This window comes from Fonsecaea monophora (assembly GCF_001642475.1).
Source record: "Fonsecaea monophora strain CBS 269.37 chromosome Unknown Scaff54, whole genome shotgun sequence".
Lineage (NCBI taxonomy): Eukaryota > Fungi > Ascomycota > Eurotiomycetes > Chaetothyriales > Herpotrichiellaceae > Fonsecaea > Fonsecaea monophora.
In genome coordinates, this window is record NW_019173985.1 from 204,962 (window position 1) to 226,175 (window position 21,214).

Sequence of the window (21,214 nt, forward strand, 5' to 3'; positions counted from 1 at the left end):
ATGAAGATAAAAGGGAATATGTATGGGATCAAACACATACCTGAAAATGAGGATCTTATACTCGATCACCCGCAAGCTACTCAAGCTGGGGTCACCTGCCATGTCCGATATCATTCGGTTCCCCGAGTCTGGAGCTTCCCCAGAATATACCACCATGTTTGTGTCCCGCAATATACCATTCCAGATGGGGAATAGATTTGTTGGGGAGAGGAGTTTAATTGGCAAGCTGACCTTTGGAGATTGGTGCGAGGGAGTCAAGTTCCCCCTTGACGCCGATGGCGATGATAAAATAGACTGTGAGGAGTAAACCCTTTAGGTACTCCTCAAGACGCCAGCGAAGCGACTAACCACTGTACGCGTTTTTGATTAGTCTCCTCTATCTAGTTTCTGTGCAATATCCGCACCCCTCCTACCCTGTAATTACAGTGGGAAACGGGCCTAATCGGGGATTTGCGTATCGCAGTAGAACCCCACGAAAACCATGTATTAAAACACCATGCATTCCTGTCCTTGCCACTTGTCCTTGCCACCTGTCCGTGCTACCTGCCTAATTAGGAAATTAATGCTGATTTTGAAAAAACCTCTGCAATCGACTGCTTTGCGCTGGCGCTAGCCAGCGCCTTCTTGCCTGCGCCTTGTTGCCAGCCGTTGCCTGCGCTGTTTCGCCTGTTTCGCGCGCTGTTTCGACTGTTTCGCGCGCCGTTTCGCGTACCTTTTCGCGCACCGTTTCGCGCACCTTTTCGCGCGCCTTTTCCTGTGGCTTTTTTTTTCACTCTGGCATCACTGGTGAACTGCTTCGAATGACTAGTTCCTGAGTGGTTTGAGTGCCCAAATGCTGCGTTGATCGACGCTGACGATCGGCATTCCGTGCCTTTACAGTCTCTGACGGACGAACCTGGAAGCGTTCGTAATCAAAGGACTCCTTGAACAGGATGCCACTGAGCGTTTTAACACGCGAAACAGCGACGTAACTGAGTCCTGCCGCGAAGTCTCGTTCTGTCAAGTCCAGAACAGCTCTTTCCACAGTCATTCCTTGAGCTTTATGGACTGTAATCGCGTAAGCCACTGTGACAGGAAACTGCTTACGGGAGCAGTTGACAGCGCCTCTGTAGAACTCACGCCTCGATCTGAAGATTGGGACCGTGCCTTCGTTCTGTAGAGAAGGCCCTTCGTATCTGTCAAATTGGACAATGAGAGCGAGAGGAGGTTCCTGTCGCCAGTCCACGTCTGCCTTCCAGACGATATCGCGAACCGTTCCGAGAGCGCCATTGACGAGGCCTCTCTCAACCCAGATGTTCTCCGTGAGCATAATTCGCGTCCCGAGGGCAAGAGGTAGTTCAGCATGAAGATTTCCTGCCGCGTCAGAGCTGGCCTCGTTTGCTTTCAAACCTTCATGAGTAGCCATGATCTTGAGAACAGGCTGTTGAAGATCTCTCATCCGAGCGTGATTCACTTCATTCACCTGTTGTTTCTTACCATAGATATGGATAGCGTCATCAAAGGTAGGGATTTCATGAGGAATGATACCTGCAACGCGAGTTGTTAAGAGGCCCCAATCGTCAACCGTGACTCTGTCTTCTCGGAGAGCATTAAGAGCCTCTCTGAAAGCGATTGCCTCAGTAGTCTGGCCGTCCTGGCGCTTGATCACGTTGAGCTCAATAGTCTTGTCGAATAGGTTGTAAAGCGTCCGGCCAGCTACTTCAGTAGGATCAACTAATTGACCTTGGAAAAACAATGGCTTCATGGCTACCGGCGGCAATTGACAAAAGTCGCCTGCAATGATAATGTTGATTCCGCCAAATGGAAGATCTCTCGTAGGATAGATCTCGCGGAGTCGCTGATCCATCCAGGACATCATCTTGAGGCCAATCATGGATTTCTCGTCAATGATGAGGTAACGGATCTCACGCATGGTAGACTGGGCAGCCTGTAGATTCTGCTGACTGAGCTTCTCGTAGCTCTTTGGAAACTTGATAGGAAGACGTAGAAGAGCATGGAGAGTCCTTCCACTGATGCCGTGAGCTGCCACGCCCGTTGGCGCCGCTCGGAGGATAGGGAACTGACGGCCTGCGTTTGTGGCCATCTGTTGTAGCGTGGCTGAAATGAGCATGATGACGAAGGACTTGCCTGTGCCTGCCTTCCCATCTAGATTAAGAAGGAATTGAGGAGGCGGAAGGCCAGCAAGTTCGCCGGCGTAATCAGCCACAACGAAGTCATAAAGGCGTCGTTGCTGACGTTCCAGTTGATCAGGATCTATAGTCGTCGACTCAGCATGAAGAGAGGCAGGCTCGGCTTGCTTTAATTCCTTCCAGTAGTCGTCAGGAAAGGTAAAACGGCCAACATGGGGCGTCCAATCGTACTCACGATCAAGGTCCCTATCGCCGAGTTGGTCAGGGTCCTCAATGCGGATATTATCGTCACGATTGGGTAGTTGACGTGCAAGGACTTCCCAAGACTGTTGAATGTCCTCATCATCGTCAGGAAGATCTTCAAACTCATCCTGTTCCTCAGGCTCAGGAGGCAGTTCCTCAAGGAAGTCTGGCTCTGCTGTAGGGCCATACACCTGTTGCCAGTAATCGAATGCTTCAGGAAACGTCTCGAAACGCTCGTCATCCAGTCTCAAGAGGTCATCGATCTCTCGAAAAGGGACATGAAGAGTGAGCTTAATCCTTGCATAATTCTCAACGTCGCTAGGCTTATAGCGAGGGTAATAGTTAAGGATCTGTGGAGGAGCTCGAGGGCGTAATTGCATTTGATCGGAGCGGCGGAAGTTGTAAAGGCGTAGCATTTGAAGGAATGAAATGCCTTCGAGCCGCTCAGGACGTAGTTTATACTTCTGTAAAGGTGACTGGCCGCGTCTGAGAGTGTCTCCTTCATCTTCCAGTCTGTAGTTAGTAGCCTGCTGGGCCTCAGGACGACAGTCCACAAGCTGGACAGGCCGACTACCAATTGAGAGAGGTAGGTCAAGGAGGAGATGACACACTTCCTGGGCAGACCAGTCTCGCTCCCCAAGGAGGCGATTCATGGTCTTTGAGACGAAGGAGGTTAGCGGCCTGGTGGTGTTGAGATGAGGAAGCAATCGAGTAGCAATCTGTTGATAAGACTCTGATTGCCGTTCTGCCTTCGTGGTGTATTTAGCAATGTAATTGAGAACGGCAACAGCCCCTGTGCAAGGCGCAATATCGGTGTTTGCAAGCCATGCTAGGCTGACTAGCCTGTTGTAGTTGTTGAGACGGCCATCGTTGCGGGCAGGCTGGAAACGATAGAACGTGCTACCAACAGGAATCTCAAGGCCAGGAGTTTCACGTTCAGGTTGTGGGTAATTGAAACGGCATTTAATTGTGCCAGTGGCCTTCTCTTTCCGCAGGCAATAGGCCTCTGAGCATTGGTGCCGTTGTACACGATTCACAACGGCAGACAGATGTTCGAGCTCATTCTGTTGATCCTCATGAGCAAGAGAAAGAGGAGTCTCTGATGCTAGTTGCTGACGGTCCTTTTGAGGATTGATTGCAGAGATGTGGATGCCCCAGAACCTAGCAAAGTAATCCATGAGTTCAGGATCAAGTTGATCGACATCAGGGTCTGGGGTTCCATCGCTCCAGTAACAGCCGTGTGTGTGGGTGCTACCACGGCTCTGCCATTCATAACGACTCCATTGGTCCTTAATGTTGAACTTTGGAATGAGGACAGTCTGTTTAAAGGCCTCAAGACGGGCATGAAAGTAGTAGGCAACGATCAGGGGGTTATCGCGAATGTTGCGACGGGCAATTCGGATTCGCTCATCCGGAGTTGCTATCTCCCATCGATCGAACTCAGGTAGATGCTTCATAAGATCATGCCAATGGTAATCCGCCGCGGAGAGCGTAACGAACAGATGAGGCGATCCTAGGTTTTTCACAAAGGCCTCAAGTTGACGACGTCGGCCAGCCCAAAAAGGTCTCGTTCCACGAAGGCTATCGGCGTGGCGAGTGATCGAATTTAGTAGAGCCTGAGCTTCAGCGGTGTTATCATCAAAGGCAGCTCGTAGATCGTCAATGGTCATCTCTTCACGATCGGTTTTCTTAACAAAGAAGCTTGATCTGGTATTGACTTGCTTCCGCATAATAGTGTTAAAGACGACGTACCTGAAGCGAGGATGTTTTGCAAAACGCCCATCCTGGTACTTGAGGAGATGCTTAACGTAGTCGGTGTATGTTATAGATCGCAGGCGAGGAGTAACAAACTCCGCAATACCATAAGGAAATAGGGTAGGAAACGCCCAGGATAGCATTGGCTGGGTTGTGTTGAACTCAGATAGCGGCGTGGCACGCATCGGCGGCAAGGTTAAGTGGCGTCGTTGTACAACCTGACGACGGAGACCTTCGATCTCTTCCTCACGGGCAAGAAGATCAGGGATAACCGAGGTCTGGGCGCCTTCGTCTTCATCTGCAACATCCTGTTCATCGCTGCCTACCGTTTCAACGCTATCAGGGACTTCTTCCGTGATTAGTTGGTCGGCAATAGAATCGTCAATCGGGAGCTGTTGAAGGGCAGCCTCATCAATCTCGATGTTAGAATAGCCAGGATGATTAAGGCGCAGGAATTGGAGCCATTCACGGATAGCCCTCTGACGAACACGGAAGTCTCGTCTGAACTGGCGATTGAGTAATGGATTGGCGTCAGCATTAGGAGGACGTAGTAAGACTAACTCAAGGTCTCGAGGTAGAAGAGGTAGCTTGCTGTAGATGAGTCCAGTGTCACGAAGGAAGTTGCAAATGTGACCTTTATAACGGTACTGGGCGCCTCTGACCTGGCGAACTTCAATAGTAACGTGGACGCGGGCAATGAGCATTTCCTCAATCTGAGTGAGTTCAGGTAGACTGGGATGGCCTGGCCCAGGATCCATGTGATTCTCAGCACTATAGAGGAAAGGCTGGCCATCACGGAGGTGTTTGTCGACACGGTGGCAACGGGCGCAGACGTTGTCTGGTGCTAACTTGAGGTTAAACCATCTCTCGTTACACCGAGTGCAATGAGTCAATTGATGCTGACTGAGGGTGTCATGGAAGTCCTTCAAGTAGCCCCAATCGGTTTCATGAAGAGCAGGATTGACTTGCCAATTGGTGTCTTCTAGATTAAGCGGAGGGTCAGGACGTTGAAGATTGGCTAGTTGAGAAGAGGCACGGCGTTGAGCTTGACTGAGGGTAGAACTCCGCCGGGACTGAGAAGATGCAACAGAACTATCATGACTTTGAACACTGTCGACTGAAGGAGCCCGAGCTCTAACTGTTGAAGGCGTTGCAGGATTGCTAATTGAGGCTTGACGTTGTTGCCTTAACTGCTCAAGAGTAGGTGTTGGAGAAGGCGCTTCACCATGACGTCGCCGAGCCCGATGTTCTCTCTGAATGGCGGTCTGTTCACGACGTGCAGCCGCCGTAGTAGGGCTATCCTGGCTGCACTGTCCACGACGAAGAGGTGTAGAAGGTGTAATTACGCGTGCTGTAGAGGCTGTAGTTGGACGCATAAAACTTGGAGTTCTCTGTGCTGGAACTGCCGGAGATATGGCGGCTCGCTTACTCCTCGTAGAATGACCACGGCAAGTAAGGCAAGTTGCAACAATTCTGTTACCCCGGACGGCACGGAATTGATCAATTGGCTTAGTCTGAAGACAATTGGTACATGTTTTTGTCTCTCCCGGGGGTCCAGGAGGCCCTAGTGGTGGTCCTGGTGGTGGTCCTGGTGGTGGTCCTGGTGGTGGAGGTCCTAGAGGAAGGCCACTTGGGACTAAGAATGTAGCCATCGCCACCTGGGAATGTGTAAATGAGAGCCAATAGTTATGTGTTGCTAGCAGTTACAGAACCCTGTGCTCGACTAACCGCGACGAATGACTGCCCGGGTCCGGAGGACGCACCAAGGAACCCACTGGGTCTTACGACGCCGGCTTTGACCGCGAGTCTGACCAGGATCTGTAACGCCACAGTTCCACCTTTTTTGTCCAACGCCAGCAGCCTTCGAGGGCAGGGATGAGGGAGGATGATTGGAGGAACGAAAGAAGGTTTTCGACTAGCCAGGGGGTGATTTCGGGGTAATTTCAAGGGTCCTGTAATTCATCAGTTCAACAGGTCCATAACTTAGTTTTGTAAAGGATTTGTTAGCAGGGTTGTTCACAGATGGATTCAAGTCAGAGAACGATGAAATGAGGCTGTTGATGATCAATTTGATGTTGTTGTTGGTGTTGAAGGAAGTTGAGTTAGTTGAGTTGAAGAGTGGCGGCGACGAGGTGGTAAATGGAAAGTGAAATCGTTAGAATTAGGATCGGATTAACTAAGATCCGAAAGTCACGTTATCTGTCTTTTCATTAGCCAATAGATAAGCGCCGATAAGGGTAACCAATCAGAAGCGTGGCTGTTTGGTCAGTTTAGCCGGTAAAAACCAGCTCAGCTAAAGCTTCGCTGGATAAGCTCAATCGGCCCGGTTTGCGGCATTGAATATGATTGGCTCATGGCTCCTTTCCCACTCAGCCTTGGCCAGCCACAGAATCTCGTCCTCCACACTGAAGCCCCGGACATCCACCGTCCTTGCGGTCGCTCTCACTTCCATTCTTCCTTCTTACTCTGGCAACCCTATGCTTTGTGTGTTGAGACATCCAGCTACCAACTGCTTTATCGGCCGGGTGTGTTTTAGCACAGTTTTTCCAGAGCCACTCAGGGAGCCAGCCTTACCGGAATGAGCCAGTCCCCATTCCACCCCAGCTTCAGTTGGCCGCGACATTGCCGACAAACCGGTCGATGGGCATCTGGGAATGGACAGTCACTTGGACAATTCCAATTCGGCCTTTGCAGGTAGTATTCGCCCGCTAGTGCCTCTGGCACCACGTGGCCACAATGAACCAGCTCCTGCACAACATCCAAGACGTGGAAGACGCAAACGAGTTGCCTGTAGGGAATGTCGCCAGGGAAAGGTAAGTGGTTGCTACCCAGTCTCTCGCGGCGCCTAAGATCTTGGTTGTGACTTTGTCGTCGTGTATCCAGAATTGACACATTCGCCAGTTACGATGTGAGAGCGCAAGCATTCTCCAAGTGTGCCTACGATGTCGAGATCTCGGCTTGTCATGTGTTTATGACAATGATTACAAGAGACAAAACAAACGAGTGTGAGCGCTGACCTCGATATTCAATGAAGTCTGCCGCACGGATGCTGATAGGGACAGAAAGCTGCGAGAACTCGCTGAAGAAGTCGAGCGACTTCGAGCAGCACAATCTCACGTCGGAAACATATCCCCACCTGCCCTAGACGATTCCTACTCGCCTTCAAACAATCAAGGAACGGACTGCACAGCTCCAGCCCCTTATGAATCTCGGAGCGGTCCGGCGGCCTCGAACTCTTCTCCTGTCTTGATCGACTCGCAGCTTCACAACCCACAAGTTCCTGCTCCAGTGCAGCTTCTCCCCGCAGCCGAGTCACGGACATTAGGCAGCGTAACTCTTTCGCCTGTTCAAATAGATAGGCTATTCAAGACGTGAGCACCATCCGCATTGACGTTCGCAATTACTCACGGCAAAAACAGGTTCTTTTGCCAATACCACCCTTTTCTGCCTTTCATCGAGGGTAGTGGCTCACCCGACGACTATCACGCAAAGTCCCCTCTGCTTTTCTGGACTATCATTGTTATCGCAGCGAGAAGGGATGAGGAGGAACCAATTCTGCTCACTAGTCTTTCACCAGCTGTGCAAGGCCTCCTGTGGCAGACGGTACCCAGAGTTCCGCATTCTCGCCCGGAACTGAAGGCGATGATCTTACTCTGTCTCTGGCCATTCCCAACCTCTTCTATGAGCACCGACTCGTCCTATATACTAGCATCGGTTGCGAAGACCGGTGCGATGCACATTGGACTACACAAGCCATATTTTGTCCAGGATTTTTCACGCGTCAAATTCCGATTCAGTCCCGAAGAGCTGCGGGATGCTCTCTTGGTTTGGTCGGCATGCTTCATTGCTGCGGAAAAGTACATACTCGCCTTTGTCCCCTCTACAGAACTCATCTAACAGATTTGGTAGTATAACGTCCTACATTGGACAGTTTCCTTTATTTGTCACGGACGCTACCCTCGACATGATCTGCACTTCTGAGAATCACGGCAATCTCCCTGTGGAAATTTACCAAATGGTTCTCATCACCCGGTTTTGTAATCGCTTTCACAGGGTGATGGCGAGCCGCGAACGACGAATGGCCAGTCTCGGAGAGAATGACAACGGAGTCCTGCTGCCTCTGTATGAGTCTGAACTGAAGGATCTGCGGTGGATGCTTGGACCAGACTTGTCCCGTGAGTTACACTTTTCCCGTAGGTAATCTCTACCACACAGTTCTCACCTAGACGCAGCCACGAATGAAATTGTGTTCCTCTACGCCACCCTCCAGCTCCGGAGTTACTATTTCCTAGAACGCTCCCACCATCCAGCACAGAAAGAGTATATTCTCAAGGGATATCGGGCAGCTCTCCACATCATCTGGAAATGCCAGGGGAGAGAGGTCGATGTTCAGTTGTTGACCTGCGGGCCGAAGATATTCACCCACGCCTTGGCCGTGGCTTGTAACTTTGCGTTGAAAGTCCTTCGGAGTGGCTACTATTCGCAATTCGTCGACGTGAACGAGGGAAGCAAAGCGTTCAACCTCGGCGTGGGTCTCGTCAAGAAGTGTTCGATCGAAGACAACGATCTGCAAGGGAGATACTCCAAGATTCTCGCCCAACTGTGGGCAGCCACAGCAGAGCCTGGAGGCCTCCAGCCGGAGCTCAAGGTGAGAAGCCGCCTCGCAGCCAGCCTCCTCCACGACACTCTCTGGAAATGGCGCGAGAACTTTGGAGGGCAACGAAGTGGTCGAGCCAGTGCTGCCCCTCAATGCGACAACGGAGGTTCTTCCTCGTTTGCGCCATTCGCAGGCAATGCAGGCAGTGGCAATACAAATGCGGCCTGCAGAGAAAGAGACGGAGAACAGACCCTCGGTCCAGACGTCCTCGCTGCTCAGATCGACACTGGTTCAAGAGGTCCCAATGCTTCTGGCGCACCCCGTCCCGCGTCCGCGTGGCTCGAAGAACTAGGAGAGATGGACATGGGGTTAGTCGAGGAGACCAACTACCAGTGGTTTTGGAACCACAGCGGAATCTCGACTTTGATGGCGACGGACCTGGACGGCATGGAACTGCCCCCGGATTACATCTTCAACAACCAGCGAGGGCAGGAGCCTCCGGACTAGGCAGAACTGTCTTTTCATCGCGGCAAGGTTTGGATAGAATGTGATCTCTTCGAGGAAGACAGACAGACATCTGCACTCCCTCGTAGCTCAGTGTCCACATGGACGAGAAGTTGGAAAGATTGATAGCTTCCAGGCCAAAGTCACAAATTGTGAAATAAGATACGAATGTAATATGGTTTCGAATTTCTTCGTCCCTAGTTTCTGAATTTATGGTTACCTGCCCTGTTAGCAGCAACACGTCCATCCCCGCCGTATAGACGTAGAAAGTGATCTTGAGGATTCAGACAAGGCGCATCTAGAGGCTCTTGATCGTATTGTCGGCACAGCAGTCAATTCATAGTCAGCCAGTCAATCAACAAAGCAAGCAGACTCATCCATCCCACACCTGATAGTCATCCTGACCCTGACCTTCCTCCTGCGCGTACGGCCCGACAACGGACCGCATTACGGCTTTCTAGTGATGCTGACGCGACGCGAACACACCTCGCAGCTCGAACCTCGTCCCTCGACCTCAGACCGTTCCTGCGGCCCCGAGAGCACCAGAATTTCAGACGGACGTCTGATTGACACAATTGTTTCGGCCCGCCGGTCATGTCCCCTTTGCCGCTTCTCGCTTTCTGTTTCACTGCTCACGATTTCGGTACATAGCCCGTTCTAAACAGGGCGGGATGGGACGGGACAGGAGAGGAGAGGAGAGGAGAGGAGAGCGGATCGACGGGGTGCTAGACTGCTCGTAGACCAGCGACAATTTGATATTCCATGCATTCCGGGAGTCGGAGGTAGGCCCTTTTCAACTGGTCCAAACGCGAGGGTAGTAGTGGGGGAGGAGTATTTCTCGAAGATTTCATTTGTTGGCTCCGTTGGATTGGGTTGGGTCAGTCGAAGCGAAGCGGATGGGTGGGTTGAGATGGAGGTGGACGAGGTATATAATATAGTATATATAGGTATAGTTATACACAGTTGAGAAGTAATTGTATCCTGGGGATAGCGTTCCACGAAGAAGGAAAAGTCAGAAGGATTTCTCCCCAGCCAAGAAAACACGCTTAAGGAGCCCACAGTCTGAAGGGCCATTCTCTTCAAGATCAAACTGTTGCCAGAGACACAAATAAGGGATACCAGTTACACTCGGTTCACAATGGGGAGCGCGGCACCTACGATTACACCAACCTCTACCCAGACCTTCGATGTCATTGTCGTGGGAGGCGGCAACGCTGCCCTTGCGGCAGCACTCTCCGCTCACGACAGTGGTGCTCGTGTTCTTGTCCTAGAGGCCGCGCCCAAAGAAGAGCGCGCTGGCAACAGTCGCTTCGCAGGGACGGTTTTCCGGGCTCCGCACAAGGGCATGGAACATATCAAGACGTTGCTCTGTGAGGAGGCCATGGACGACACGAAGCTCTGCACCATTGGTCCGTACACGGAGGAGATGTGTTTCGAGGACCTAGCCAAGACCTCCCATGGGCGGCTGGACAGGGACATTGCTGAGGTGCTGGTCCAGCAGGGCTGGGAGACGTTGGAGTGGATGAAGTCCAAGGGCCACAAGTGGGAGTTGATGATTCGGAAGTATCACAATGTTGAAAATCTGGCGGCGAGAGGGGAGACGATCAATATCTATGCCGGCGCTGCGGTCATGGCCGTTGGCGGCGGCGTGGGTCTCACGGATGCATGGTGGGCAGCTGCTGAAAGCCTCGTGCCTGGCGGGAGAATGACTCTGTGGTACGACAGTCCCGTCCACGATCTCATCTGCACGGGAGACACAGTGCACGGAGTCAAGGTCCGGCACCGTGACGCGTTCACAGACGTCTATGGAAAGGTGGTGCTCGCCAGCGGTGGTTTCTCGTCCAATCCGGCTATGCGTCGCCAGTACCTTGGCGAAGGATGGGACTTGGTGCTCGTGCGTGGAACCAAGTACAACATGGGCACGATGCTCAACCGTGCCATTGCTGCGGGTGCTCGTCCAGTCGGTCATTGGGGCGCCGCCCACGCCTCTCCCCAAGACGCCAACGGCCCTCTCACGGGCGATATTGATGTCTCCGTGCATATGCCGCGGTACGCGTATCCGTACGGCATCACCGTCAATATCAAGGGCGAGCGATTCTTCGACGAAGGGGAAGACGACTTTGGCAAGACGTACGCAAAGACCGGTAAGAAGATTGCCGACCAGCCCGAGGCCCGGGCTTTCCAGATCTTTGACCAGCAAACAATTCACCTCTTACCAAAGCGATACCAGACGGCAAAGCCCATCTACGCTGACACAGTCCAAGAGCTCGCGCAGAAGACGGGCGTCAATGTTGCGGGTCTGCTGAAAACGATCAACACCTTCAATGCTGCCTGCTCCGGTGATGTTAGTAAGTTCAACCCCACGAAGCTGGATGGGCTGAGAACGTCCTCGGAGGCGGATTTGCCATTTCCCAAGACCAATTGGGCCACAAGGATCGAGAAGGCTCCCTTTGTCGCATACGCTGTGGCATGCGGCATCACCTTCACATATGGAGGGATTGCCACAGACACCAAAGCCCGTGTGTTGAACAACGAGGGACGACCGATGCCGGGCCTATGGGCTACAGGGGAGATTGCTGGCGGCCTCTTCTACCACAACTATCCGGGAGGTGCTGGCCTGACTAAGGGAGCTGTCTTTGGCCGGATTGCTGGTCGCGAGGCTGCAGTCGCCGCCGCGAGAAGTTTTCAGGCCACCGAGTCAAATGCTGCTTGACGCATAGGTAGTTACGGGATTGACGATGCGAGGATTGCTTTGACCTAGATAGATACCGATAATCATTAGCAGTGAGTTTCTGAATGTTTTTAGGTCATTCACCTGGCTAGTCTACCGTCCTCAAGATACGAAATCCCTTGATTCTTTCGTTTCATGTAGACACTCTCACAACAATACCTCTGACGAAAGGATGTGCTCAAGGCTAAACCGGGAGACGGGATAGACTCAGCCTTGTTTGTGGTCATAAAGCAGCAGGGTCAGAATAGTGCACTTAGATAAGAATGTGGGCAGACTTCATAGGGCGGCGTGTTATGCTTACCTAGAAAGGCTGTGTCTCATGCGCATGTCACCGAGTCTTGATATGCTTTCTTGAGATCACCCACTCCTGAATCCAAGTGATGCTGTAGCTTCCGACTTTTATCACTTTTTCTCACCCGACTTCATGTCTCTGTCTATGGCGAGATAACCTCGCTAATCACGCCAGATGGCCCTGCCTCTTCCAGGATCCCCTTCATCATCGTGGGCCATCTTCCTTGAGCGGCTCAAGCAAAGCTTCAGCGGCGCTGACCCTCGTGTCTGCGTCGCTTTCTGGCTCTTTGGTAAGTTTGCGTTGTGATAAGGCGGTAAGATTTTCACTCTTACTATTACAGTCTTGACAAAGAATTGGATGATGGGTATATCGAGACTAAAGTTGCGCAGGCCTCATCAACAATGTCCTCTACGTAATCATCCTCTCCGCTGCCCTTGACCTCGTCGGTCCCAATATCCCTAAAGGAGTTGTCCTTCTCGCCGATGTGATCCCCTCGTTCGGGGTCAAACTATGCGCCCCTTACTTTATTCATGTCGTCCCCTACCCGATTCGAATCCTGGTCTTTGTGGTGCTATCCGTGGCTGGCATGCTGTTGATCGCACTCACACCCGCTGACACAGATGGTGGAACAATCACCACCAAATTGGCTGGAGTGATTCTGGCATCGCTGAGTAGCGGTGGAGGGGAATTGAGCTTCTTGGGGCTGGTCCATTACTACGGGCCTTTTGGCCTGGCAGCATGGGGCAGTGGCACAGGAGGCGCTGGATTGATAGGAGCTGGAGCATACGCACTCGCAACTACAACCCTCGGCCTCAGCGTCGGCACCACACTACTGGCTTCTGCCTGCCTACCGGCTGTTATGCTGTTCAGCTTCTTCCTGGTCCTCCCTCTGGAGCCTCTCCGATCACATTCCAAGAGACATCACAACAGTAATGCTCTGCTGCGGGATGACGACAGTGACGATCAAGAGCAAAGAGAGGGACTGCTTTCTTCTCCAGATGCCATCAAGCCGCCCTTTTCTTCGAAGTCCAGAATGTCTGCGTGGTCGTTATTCAGATATAACTTGAGCCGGGCGAAAGGCCTTTTCTTCCCTTACATGCTACCGCTACTCATGGTATACGTGGCGGAGTATACCATTAACCAAGGCGTAGCACCAACTCTTCTGTTTCCGCTTCAGAGGAGCCCATTCAAACATTTCCGAGCCTTCTACCCAACCTACAATGCGATATATCAAGCCGGGGTGTTCATATCTCGATCCTCGACACCATTCCTCCGCATCCACAATCTATACTTGCCGTCATTGTTGCAAGTGGTCAATCTGGCTGTCTTGACGCTACATGCGCTGTTTGACTTCATCCCTAACGTGTATATTGTCTTTGCAATCATTTTCTGGGAAGGCTTACTGGGAGGCCTCGTCTATGTCAACACGTTTGCCGAGATCAGCGAAACGGTACCTAAAGAGGACCGCGAATTCTCCTTGTCGGCGACCACGGTGAGCGACTCGGGCGGGATCTGTATTGCGGGATTCATCGGCATGGCGTTTGAAGTTTGGTTATGCAATTGGCAGGTTCGGCATGGGAAAGACTACTGTAAGAAGTTGTGACGCGAGTCTGGAAGGATACGGATGGGCTGGTTCATTTGCCTTTTTGGAGTTATGAGCATTATGATGCCGCGCCTTGCTGAGGCTGTTTGGATATGAGTCCCGAACTGTGTGATAAGTGTAATGTCACCTTTAGGAGAGCCCGACCGGAAATGTAACCCACAATAACCAGCCATCTTCCTAGGTCGTCAGCTCCTCAATGGATTGTTTGAGACTCGAAAGTCAGAAATGCACCAATTCTGCACACGGTCGATAGCGTGGAGAGCTATTCAAGGAACATGTTCCGTGCCGGAAACATGGCCGAACCGTACGTCGATAGTCAGAAAGCTAGATCTCAGACATGTGCAAAAGAAAGGAGCAAACAATGTGTAACGGTCAGGACGGAGTAAAGTGGATATGATATTCGGACCAACGAAGGGAAATTCTTAGAATGTTGTGAATTCAGCCTCTGCTTTTCTCGCCGCCTCAGGTACGAAACGATGCCTGCAGGGATTCCTCTTGTGATCATCATCTTCCCCCTTCAAATCGCCGGATGTAAACACACCACAACCAATGCCTCTTCCGAACTCCATGTGCTCTACAAGGTTCAACTAACTCTGCTGGCTTATCGTATCCCGAGCCGCAGTAGTAATGGGAATAGGAGGAGAGCTTCTGCTCCAGACTTACCGAAGTTTTTTTTCTGGGTCTGGCTTGATATTACTACTTGACTGATCCTGGTCCGTTGCCTACTACTGCTCCCCCTTCGACCCTTTTCACAGGTAGCGGTGAGGCTGAGGGTACCTCTCCGTTTGAGCTGAGCCCTACGCACCAAACAGCAGCCTCCTTGACCGCCGACGGGAAGAACACGATCGATTGTCAACAGATTTACTCGAACCAAAGTACTGGTCAGAGGGCAAAACGAGGACTGAAAGACAAGCAGAGCGCAGCTTCGAGGAGCATGCGAGCAACAAACAACAAAATACCAACAAGCCTGGGATCTACATTGTGGAACAACACCAGATTTGAACGAATGAGATCCTGACGATCGCCGCCTTACTAGATCGGAGGAGTCAGCCACTTTGGACCAAGGGCGCAGAGATGGATTCCAACTACAGCAAGCCTTACAGGGTTTCGAGGGCAGCACAGGGTATTAGTTGGACACACTCCGAAGTTGGACGTAACCCTCCCTTCCCCTACTCTTCAATCATGACGCGGAGACCAGACAATGGCGGACTCGATGAAATGCGACTCTTACAACCACAACCTCAGCGTCAGCACCACGGGCAGCCGAGGGCAGAGTGGTTGGCAGGAAGAGGACTGTCAACAGAAAGCCTCCGATTCGGTGGCCAGGATGATTATGAGCATGATGATACAAAACCAGGTACGTGTGTGTGAGTGAATATGCAAAATGCTGTGCTTTGTGAGATTGTCAGCGAGCAAGGTCTCAAACCCGCACCAATGAGAGAGGAGATATAATTACTCTGTCTGGGGGTTTGTCCAACCCAATGCGTGCCATCCTATGCACGTTCCCGCGAGTCCCCTACTTTTGTCAGCGTGCAGACGCTGGGCGTGTCATGCAACCGACGTGAACAGCCACAAGCAGAGGCAGAAGCAGGCAAGGAATAGAAGAAGAGGAAGCAGCAAGGACCAGCGCACTCGATTCTTCACCGTCTTCCCGACGCGAGGGTGTCGCCTTTTTCGCTCGGATACTCAGTACCGCATCGGCCACCGCCTTGTCGGGGAGAGGCCATACCATGCCAAAAGAGCAAGGATCCCGTTCAGGGCCCAGAACCCCTTGAGAGGAACGCGACGTCATTGGCAAGATAGACTTTGTGTGGGCTTGCTTGGGATGGGCAGGCGTCTTTTAGCTAACGAGGGAGGCGCATCCACTCCCCGGCACGCCCCTTGGGCCTCGGGAGACGCCAAACGAACACGCCTCTTCAAGGTCAGGCGTGGGCATGCCACCTGCAAGCCCTGCAGGCCGCCGCTGGAGCTTCTTCTGATCAGGCACACGGTATCCCTGTTTTGGGTGGAGGACTTGGTTTGTTTGGATGACACCCATCGACACCCCCGTCAGTTGTCGCCTGGCTCCACCCACTTACTGACGAGCTGGGTACCTACTTGACCTACCGAGCTCTTGTACCTTGCCCTAGAATCCGTCCATCAGGACCAGTCCTTTGTTTTTTTGGGGGAGGAAAGGGCGGGATGCATGGGTCTGGGTATGAGCATGGAGGGACCACCCACCCCCCTTAATGGGGATACCTGAGGTGCTAAGCTAGCTCGCTCAAGGGTCTGCTGGTTCCTTGCTTGCTTGCTTGTATCTCTTGCCTTGGTTGCTTGCCCCAGAGAGCTTTCTGCCTTTATTACCATCACCACTGATCGCTCGGCGTTCCACCTTTGCACCCAGATCCACCCCCGACTCGCTGGCGACTACGGCATCCACACCATCCCATCTGCGCATGATTCTTTCCATCCTCATCCTCATCCTCATCTTCACTCTTACCCTTCAATTCTCATCTTCCAACCCTGACACCCCTTGCAACGCAACATGCATTACCCTCCATCCCGTCTCTCTTTCGCGCACACACATTAACAGAACTCATTATTGTTGCCATTTTTGCCACTACCGCCATACGCAGCACTCTTATGCATCGCTAACGTCTTGTTCCTTTTTTTCCGGCTCCAGTCGCGGCAGTATCCACATCGCATTCTGCGCAGCCTCCGCATCACGATTTGCTACACCAGCGTCTCCTCCCTGGTGATCACCATCTAGTATTCCACCTTCCTTCACCTTTACCGGATCGCTCTCAATTTCACAATCCGGCCACAATGGCGATGCCAGGCCATTCACCCGCCTTCAACGGGCCCTCGAGTCCTTCTCGTTCATTCTCTGGTATGCATTCACTGCTCCCGGATCACTTTGCCTACCATAATCAGGGTGCGCAGTGTCACGGGGGATCATGCGACGACTCATACTGCCATGTTTTGACTCTCCCACACTTACATTTCCTCCTCGCACCATGGCTTTTATATTGCTGCCTTTTCTAACCTCTCTGTCTAGGCTACTCCGAACCTCAGCAGCCTCCAGCAATGTACGGCCATCCTCGCACCATGCTACCGCCGTCGCCACAGCATTACCCTCCTCCACGATTTTCTCAGCCGCCGTTACCAGCGAACTCTGCTGCCATTGCCGTCAACAACGGCGCACCGCCTCCCCATAAGAGGCCGGGGAGTAGCATGTCGATCTCGTCGATGCTGGGCACGGAACCAGAAAAGCCGGCCCATGAGCAGTATCACAACCATAACCAGCCATCCAGACAACATTCAGGGCCTCTCTCACATCCCGGGCCCTCAATGTCACTGGGCGCAGTCATGTCACCACCCCAGTATCCAACGAAACAGGGCGGGGGCCCGACTGAATACTCGTACAAGCCAAGATCAAAAACTCCAGACAGAATGGCTGGACCAGCATTGGGGGCAAGACCGCATCGATCTAGTTCGGGAACCATGACCCAGCGACCAGGGCCATTCTATGAACCTCCTCCACGGTCAGGGCCGAGTCAGTCAAATATGAACCCGTACCCCGAACCAAGATACACCCCCCCCTTTGGTCCAACGGTAATACCCAAGGATGAATTCGAGGACCGCAGCCGTCGCACAAGCCTCGGTGGTATTCTACAGCGACCGGAAAGTCAGCCCCAACCGATCAACATCTCACCACCATTCCCGCCCACGTCTCATCCTCCGGCTCGACCAGAGAGTATACCTCCCTCTCTTCCGCCCATCGACCGGGGCCCGGGTCAACCAATGAACGGCCACGATCCTCCACGTTCAAACGGGCTGACCGGCCCCTATGACACTCGTCCACCTAGCCTGCCAACTCTGTCTCGTCTTCCACAAACGGGACCTCCGCTGCAGCCTGTGTCTGTGCCCCATGAACGTCCTGCCGCTCAGTCCCTCTCGCCCGACCTGAGACGCACGCAGTTAAATGGTGGCGAGGGCAGACTGGCCGGAATCCTCAATCAACAAGGCGATCCAATATACAGTGCTCCAAACATGATGCGACAAGACTCGGTGCAGTCGCTAAGCGATCGTTCCGTTCTTGGCGATCGCTTGCGAACTAACCGAGCCTACTCTCCTTTTGCCGGGTCGGTTGCTTCGGGCCCTGTGGATGAACAAGTCCGTAAAGGCAGTGAAGAACTATCACAACACAGAGCCATTCTCGGCCTTGCAAACGAATCCAAACGTGGACGATATTCACCCGTGCCTCAGGCGGTGCAAGGTGCCCAGGCTCAGACTCCAACACCGGATGCTGGCATTAAGAACGAACACGGTCGAGTCTTTGCTGGTATTGGAAGCGGTCTTGGTTCGACTTCCGCTGCCCCGACTCCCACACCGCAGGCTTTGCCGGCAAGTCCATTCAAGAGGGACGAAGGGGGTGCTCGCTTGAGTGAAGAGAACCTGATGAAGATGTCCCGAAGTAGCTCAGGTATCAGCAAACGCAACCGAAAGGTTTTGGACGAGGACGTCAGAGCGGAAAGTGACGTGGGCGAGGTGAAGAAGCCGGGGCCAGGGCGGGGAAAGAGAAGCAAATACTCGCATTCCTACAAGTTGGACCTTGAGGACACTCCAGCGGGACAGCGAAAGAACGGGGGCTTCCCAACATCAAATCCTGTTCGACGGGGAGGCACCCCGACTTCCAATGCTGCGCAACAACTTCACAACCCACAAATTCCGCGGTCATCTTCGCCAGCAGTCCGGCCCACTTTCAGACCCAAGAAGGTCATCAGAATCTCCTCGGTTGTCGCACAAGCTCGACTGAACCCGCGACGCCACCTTGGCTTCTTCAAATATGAACCTGTCATCGGCGTCCCCGACTTCAACCGAGCGCAGCCGCAGAAATTTGACGTTTCCATCCAGCCCAATCTCCTACCATCCTTCAAGGACCCAGATCAGATCAATTGCACCTACACAGTGAAGGTGTCGAGTTTATGGCTTCAACAGAAAGAAAGGAACCTCATTGGCTGTGAACAATACCTATGGGGATCAGGGATTTACACCGACGACTCAGACCCTGTGGCAGCTGCCATGCATTCAGGGTTTATCCAGTCTACCCACATTGAAGATCCCCTTTTGAACAAGCTCATTGACGAGCAAAATCCCCGAATCGAAGGTCTATCGGCGCCAGATACTCCAGCTACCATACCAGAGGGTAAGGATCTGCACATCACTTTGGTTGTACTGCCGCAACTCGAAAGTTATGCCGACAGTGTCCGCTTTGGTATCAAAAGTCGCAGTTGGCCTGAACCGAGCGCAGAGACATCTACAGACCACCCAGCACCGCATGATGGTGTGAGCTTTATGGTTTTGAAGACACAATTTGTTGATGATGGCGTGATGAACCGGCGCCTTGGGCGGACAGGAGAGGAGAGACGCAAGAGATTGCGGGAGGAGATGGCGGATCGCAAGCGTGGATTCGAACTTATGAAGGAAAAGATTGCGATAGCTCAGGCAAAGGAGAAAGAGAGACTAGCAAAACTGAGTCGTCGCAAAAAGGAGCCGCAAATCCAGGGTGGAAAGGGCTCTGGGAGGGCAGAAGAGAGGATTTGGGGCTCTGGCCGTTCACCCGAAGGCGAAGAAAAGGAGAACCACTTGGGCGGTAGCTGCAATACGGAACAGCAATCGTCCGATGGAGTAAAGGGAGGCCCGGCTACTTCTACAGAAGAGATGATGAAGCTTGATGGAGTGGGGCAGAGTCCGGACTCGTGGATCAAGCAGCTTAACGACGTCGCCGCCACTGCTTAGAACGTTAGTGGACAGTATCGACACGAGCGACCGAGCCACGGGTTGTCCTCCTACCCCGATACGACTACTGTTTCTTCGTATACAACCAGGCAGCTAATTCACCGTCACGAGTTCCACCCTCGCATCGATCCAGATGTGGCCCTACCTACAATCGAGCATGATGACAACTCTCGTATCAAACAAGATCGAACCTATCCTATACGCCCGCCCCGAGTCAAGCGGGACGCTGGCGACGATTTCGAGGGCGAGAATTGGCTGGATGCCGACGACGATGTTCTTCGCGCTCGACTCCGCAAGCGAGGTTTGAAAATGGACGATATCCCACTGTTTTGAAAGGGTGGCTGGACATGGTTGTGATGGGGATGTTCTCCCACCCCGACTTGTACACGGCCGGAATTTGCTTTCTGCATCGACGCATGTGAGGTGCTTGCATGGTTTTCCAAAAGGGAGGTTTTGAATGAGAAGAAACAACGATTACGATTTGACAATGAGTATATATCACAGACGAGATAGACCATTTGGGTTATTGTTTGTAACTGCACGTCGGACTTCGCTGGGCTCCTGGGTCGGGGGAGTGTACTCATGTATCTTTTGTTAAGAGACGCGAGCAAAAAGCTGAACGGGGCATCATTACGACGACAACGAGGACGAGGACGAAGGTGACAAGCTCCGGCCTCTGGCTGTTGGACGTCACAAGAAAAACATGGCGCTTTGGATCGCCCCAGAAGCTGAGACTCCAGGGTGGTATGGATATATCATATGTACCGTGTACATGTCGTACGCTACGCATTTCGAGTCGTCACACAAAGCACGACTCTTTGAACACTTTGAAGAAGAATGACCAACTTTTCTCTCCACGATGGCAGAAGTCAAACTATAAAAGCAAGGCCCGAGTACCGAGTAGTATATATCCATTGAGTCGGTTGTGGAACTCTTTGTGATGTCCCATCGTTTGAATGGGGAGGGGGGTTTGAAGAGGTAGATAGGTGAGTAGGTGAGTAGGTGTGTATTTTTGTATATTTGTATATTTGTACATCTATCTATCCATCCATGTATCTGTCTTCTCTGACATGAGGACCACACAGGGACTACGCGACATTGCGTCTCTGCCTCGACGCAGTCTCCGTCTTCTGCTCGCCACCAGCAGCACCGCCAAACAAGTCGCGCCAGAACTGCTTGAAGCCGTAACTCTTGTCGTCGCTCTCGTCGCGGATCGTGCCCTCATGGCCGGTCCACTCATCGGCGCCGAGCCGATCGAGCACTCCGCCGGTGGTGGTCCCTCTAGTCCGTGCGACGACGCGCGTCACTTTCGTCGGGGGCCGCGTGCTGCGCTCGCGGATCGCGTCGGCCAGCTGCGGCGCCACGTCGGCGAAGCATCGCCGCAGCTCCCGCTCCAGCGTGTAGTACGGCTTCTGGGCGATCTTGGGCGCCATCAGGTTGTACGAGCGCGTCAGGGCGTTGAGGTTTGCCACCGCGAGAGTGTGGTAGGCGAGCTCGGCTTGTTCCCATGCCGGGTCGCGGAAGGGGCGGGGCATGGGGAGGACTTGGTCGGGCGGGGAGGGTGATGGTGACATAGAGG

The 21,214-nt window shown here is 52.7% G+C and overlaps 6 protein-coding genes across 6 annotated transcripts; 4 read left to right on the top strand and 2 right to left on the bottom strand.

Moving 5' to 3' along the window:
- Positions 1 to 769: 769 nt before the first annotated feature.
- Positions 770 to 4,885, bottom strand: AYO21_07253 (hypothetical protein; the record flags this gene model as incomplete). The annotated part of the gene is made up of 1 exon (XM_022657210.1): positions 770 to 4,885. One exon carries the CDS (start codon positions 4,883 to 4,885, stop codon positions 770 to 772), a length of 4,116 nt encoding a protein of 1,371 aa, XP_022510545.1.
- Positions 4,886 to 6,863: 1,978 nt separating this feature from the next.
- Positions 6,864 to 9,231, top strand: AYO21_07254 (hypothetical protein; the record flags this gene model as incomplete). The annotated part of the gene is made up of 6 exons (XM_022657211.1): positions 6,864 to 6,940; positions 7,029 to 7,130; positions 7,184 to 7,498; positions 7,547 to 7,984; positions 8,037 to 8,302; positions 8,354 to 9,231. The coding sequence occupies 6 exons, from the start codon at positions 6,864 to 6,866 to the stop codon at positions 9,229 to 9,231; spliced, it is 2,076 nt and encodes a 691-aa protein (XP_022510546.1).
- A 1,135-nt stretch (positions 9,232 to 10,366) lies between these two features.
- On the top strand, positions 10,367 to 11,941 carry AYO21_07255 (hypothetical protein; the record flags this gene model as incomplete). Its single annotated transcript, XM_022657212.1, has 1 exon — positions 10,367 to 11,941. One exon carries the CDS (start codon positions 10,367 to 10,369, stop codon positions 11,939 to 11,941), a length of 1,575 nt encoding a protein of 524 aa, XP_022510547.1.
- Positions 11,942 to 12,425: 484 nt separating this feature from the next.
- AYO21_07256 (protein btn1) lies at positions 12,426 to 13,854 on the top strand (the record flags this gene model as incomplete). The annotated part of the gene is made up of 2 exons (XM_022657213.1): positions 12,426 to 12,540; positions 12,641 to 13,854. The coding sequence occupies 2 exons, from the start codon at positions 12,426 to 12,428 to the stop codon at positions 13,852 to 13,854; spliced, it is 1,329 nt and encodes a 442-aa protein (XP_022510548.1).
- A 2,805-nt stretch (positions 13,855 to 16,659) lies between these two features.
- AYO21_07257 (hypothetical protein) lies at positions 16,660 to 19,635 on the top strand (the record flags this gene model as incomplete). Its single annotated transcript, XM_022657214.1, has 2 exons — positions 16,660 to 16,723; positions 16,892 to 19,635. The coding sequence occupies 2 exons, from the start codon at positions 16,660 to 16,662 to the stop codon at positions 19,633 to 19,635; spliced, it is 2,808 nt and encodes a 935-aa protein (XP_022510549.1).
- Positions 19,636 to 20,723: 1,088 nt separating this feature from the next.
- Positions 20,724 to 21,209, bottom strand: AYO21_07258 (hypothetical protein; the record flags this gene model as incomplete). Its single annotated transcript, XM_022657215.1, has 1 exon — positions 20,724 to 21,209. One exon carries the CDS (start codon positions 21,207 to 21,209, stop codon positions 20,724 to 20,726), a length of 486 nt encoding a protein of 161 aa, XP_022510550.1.
- Between the last annotated feature and the right edge of the window lie 5 nt (positions 21,210 to 21,214).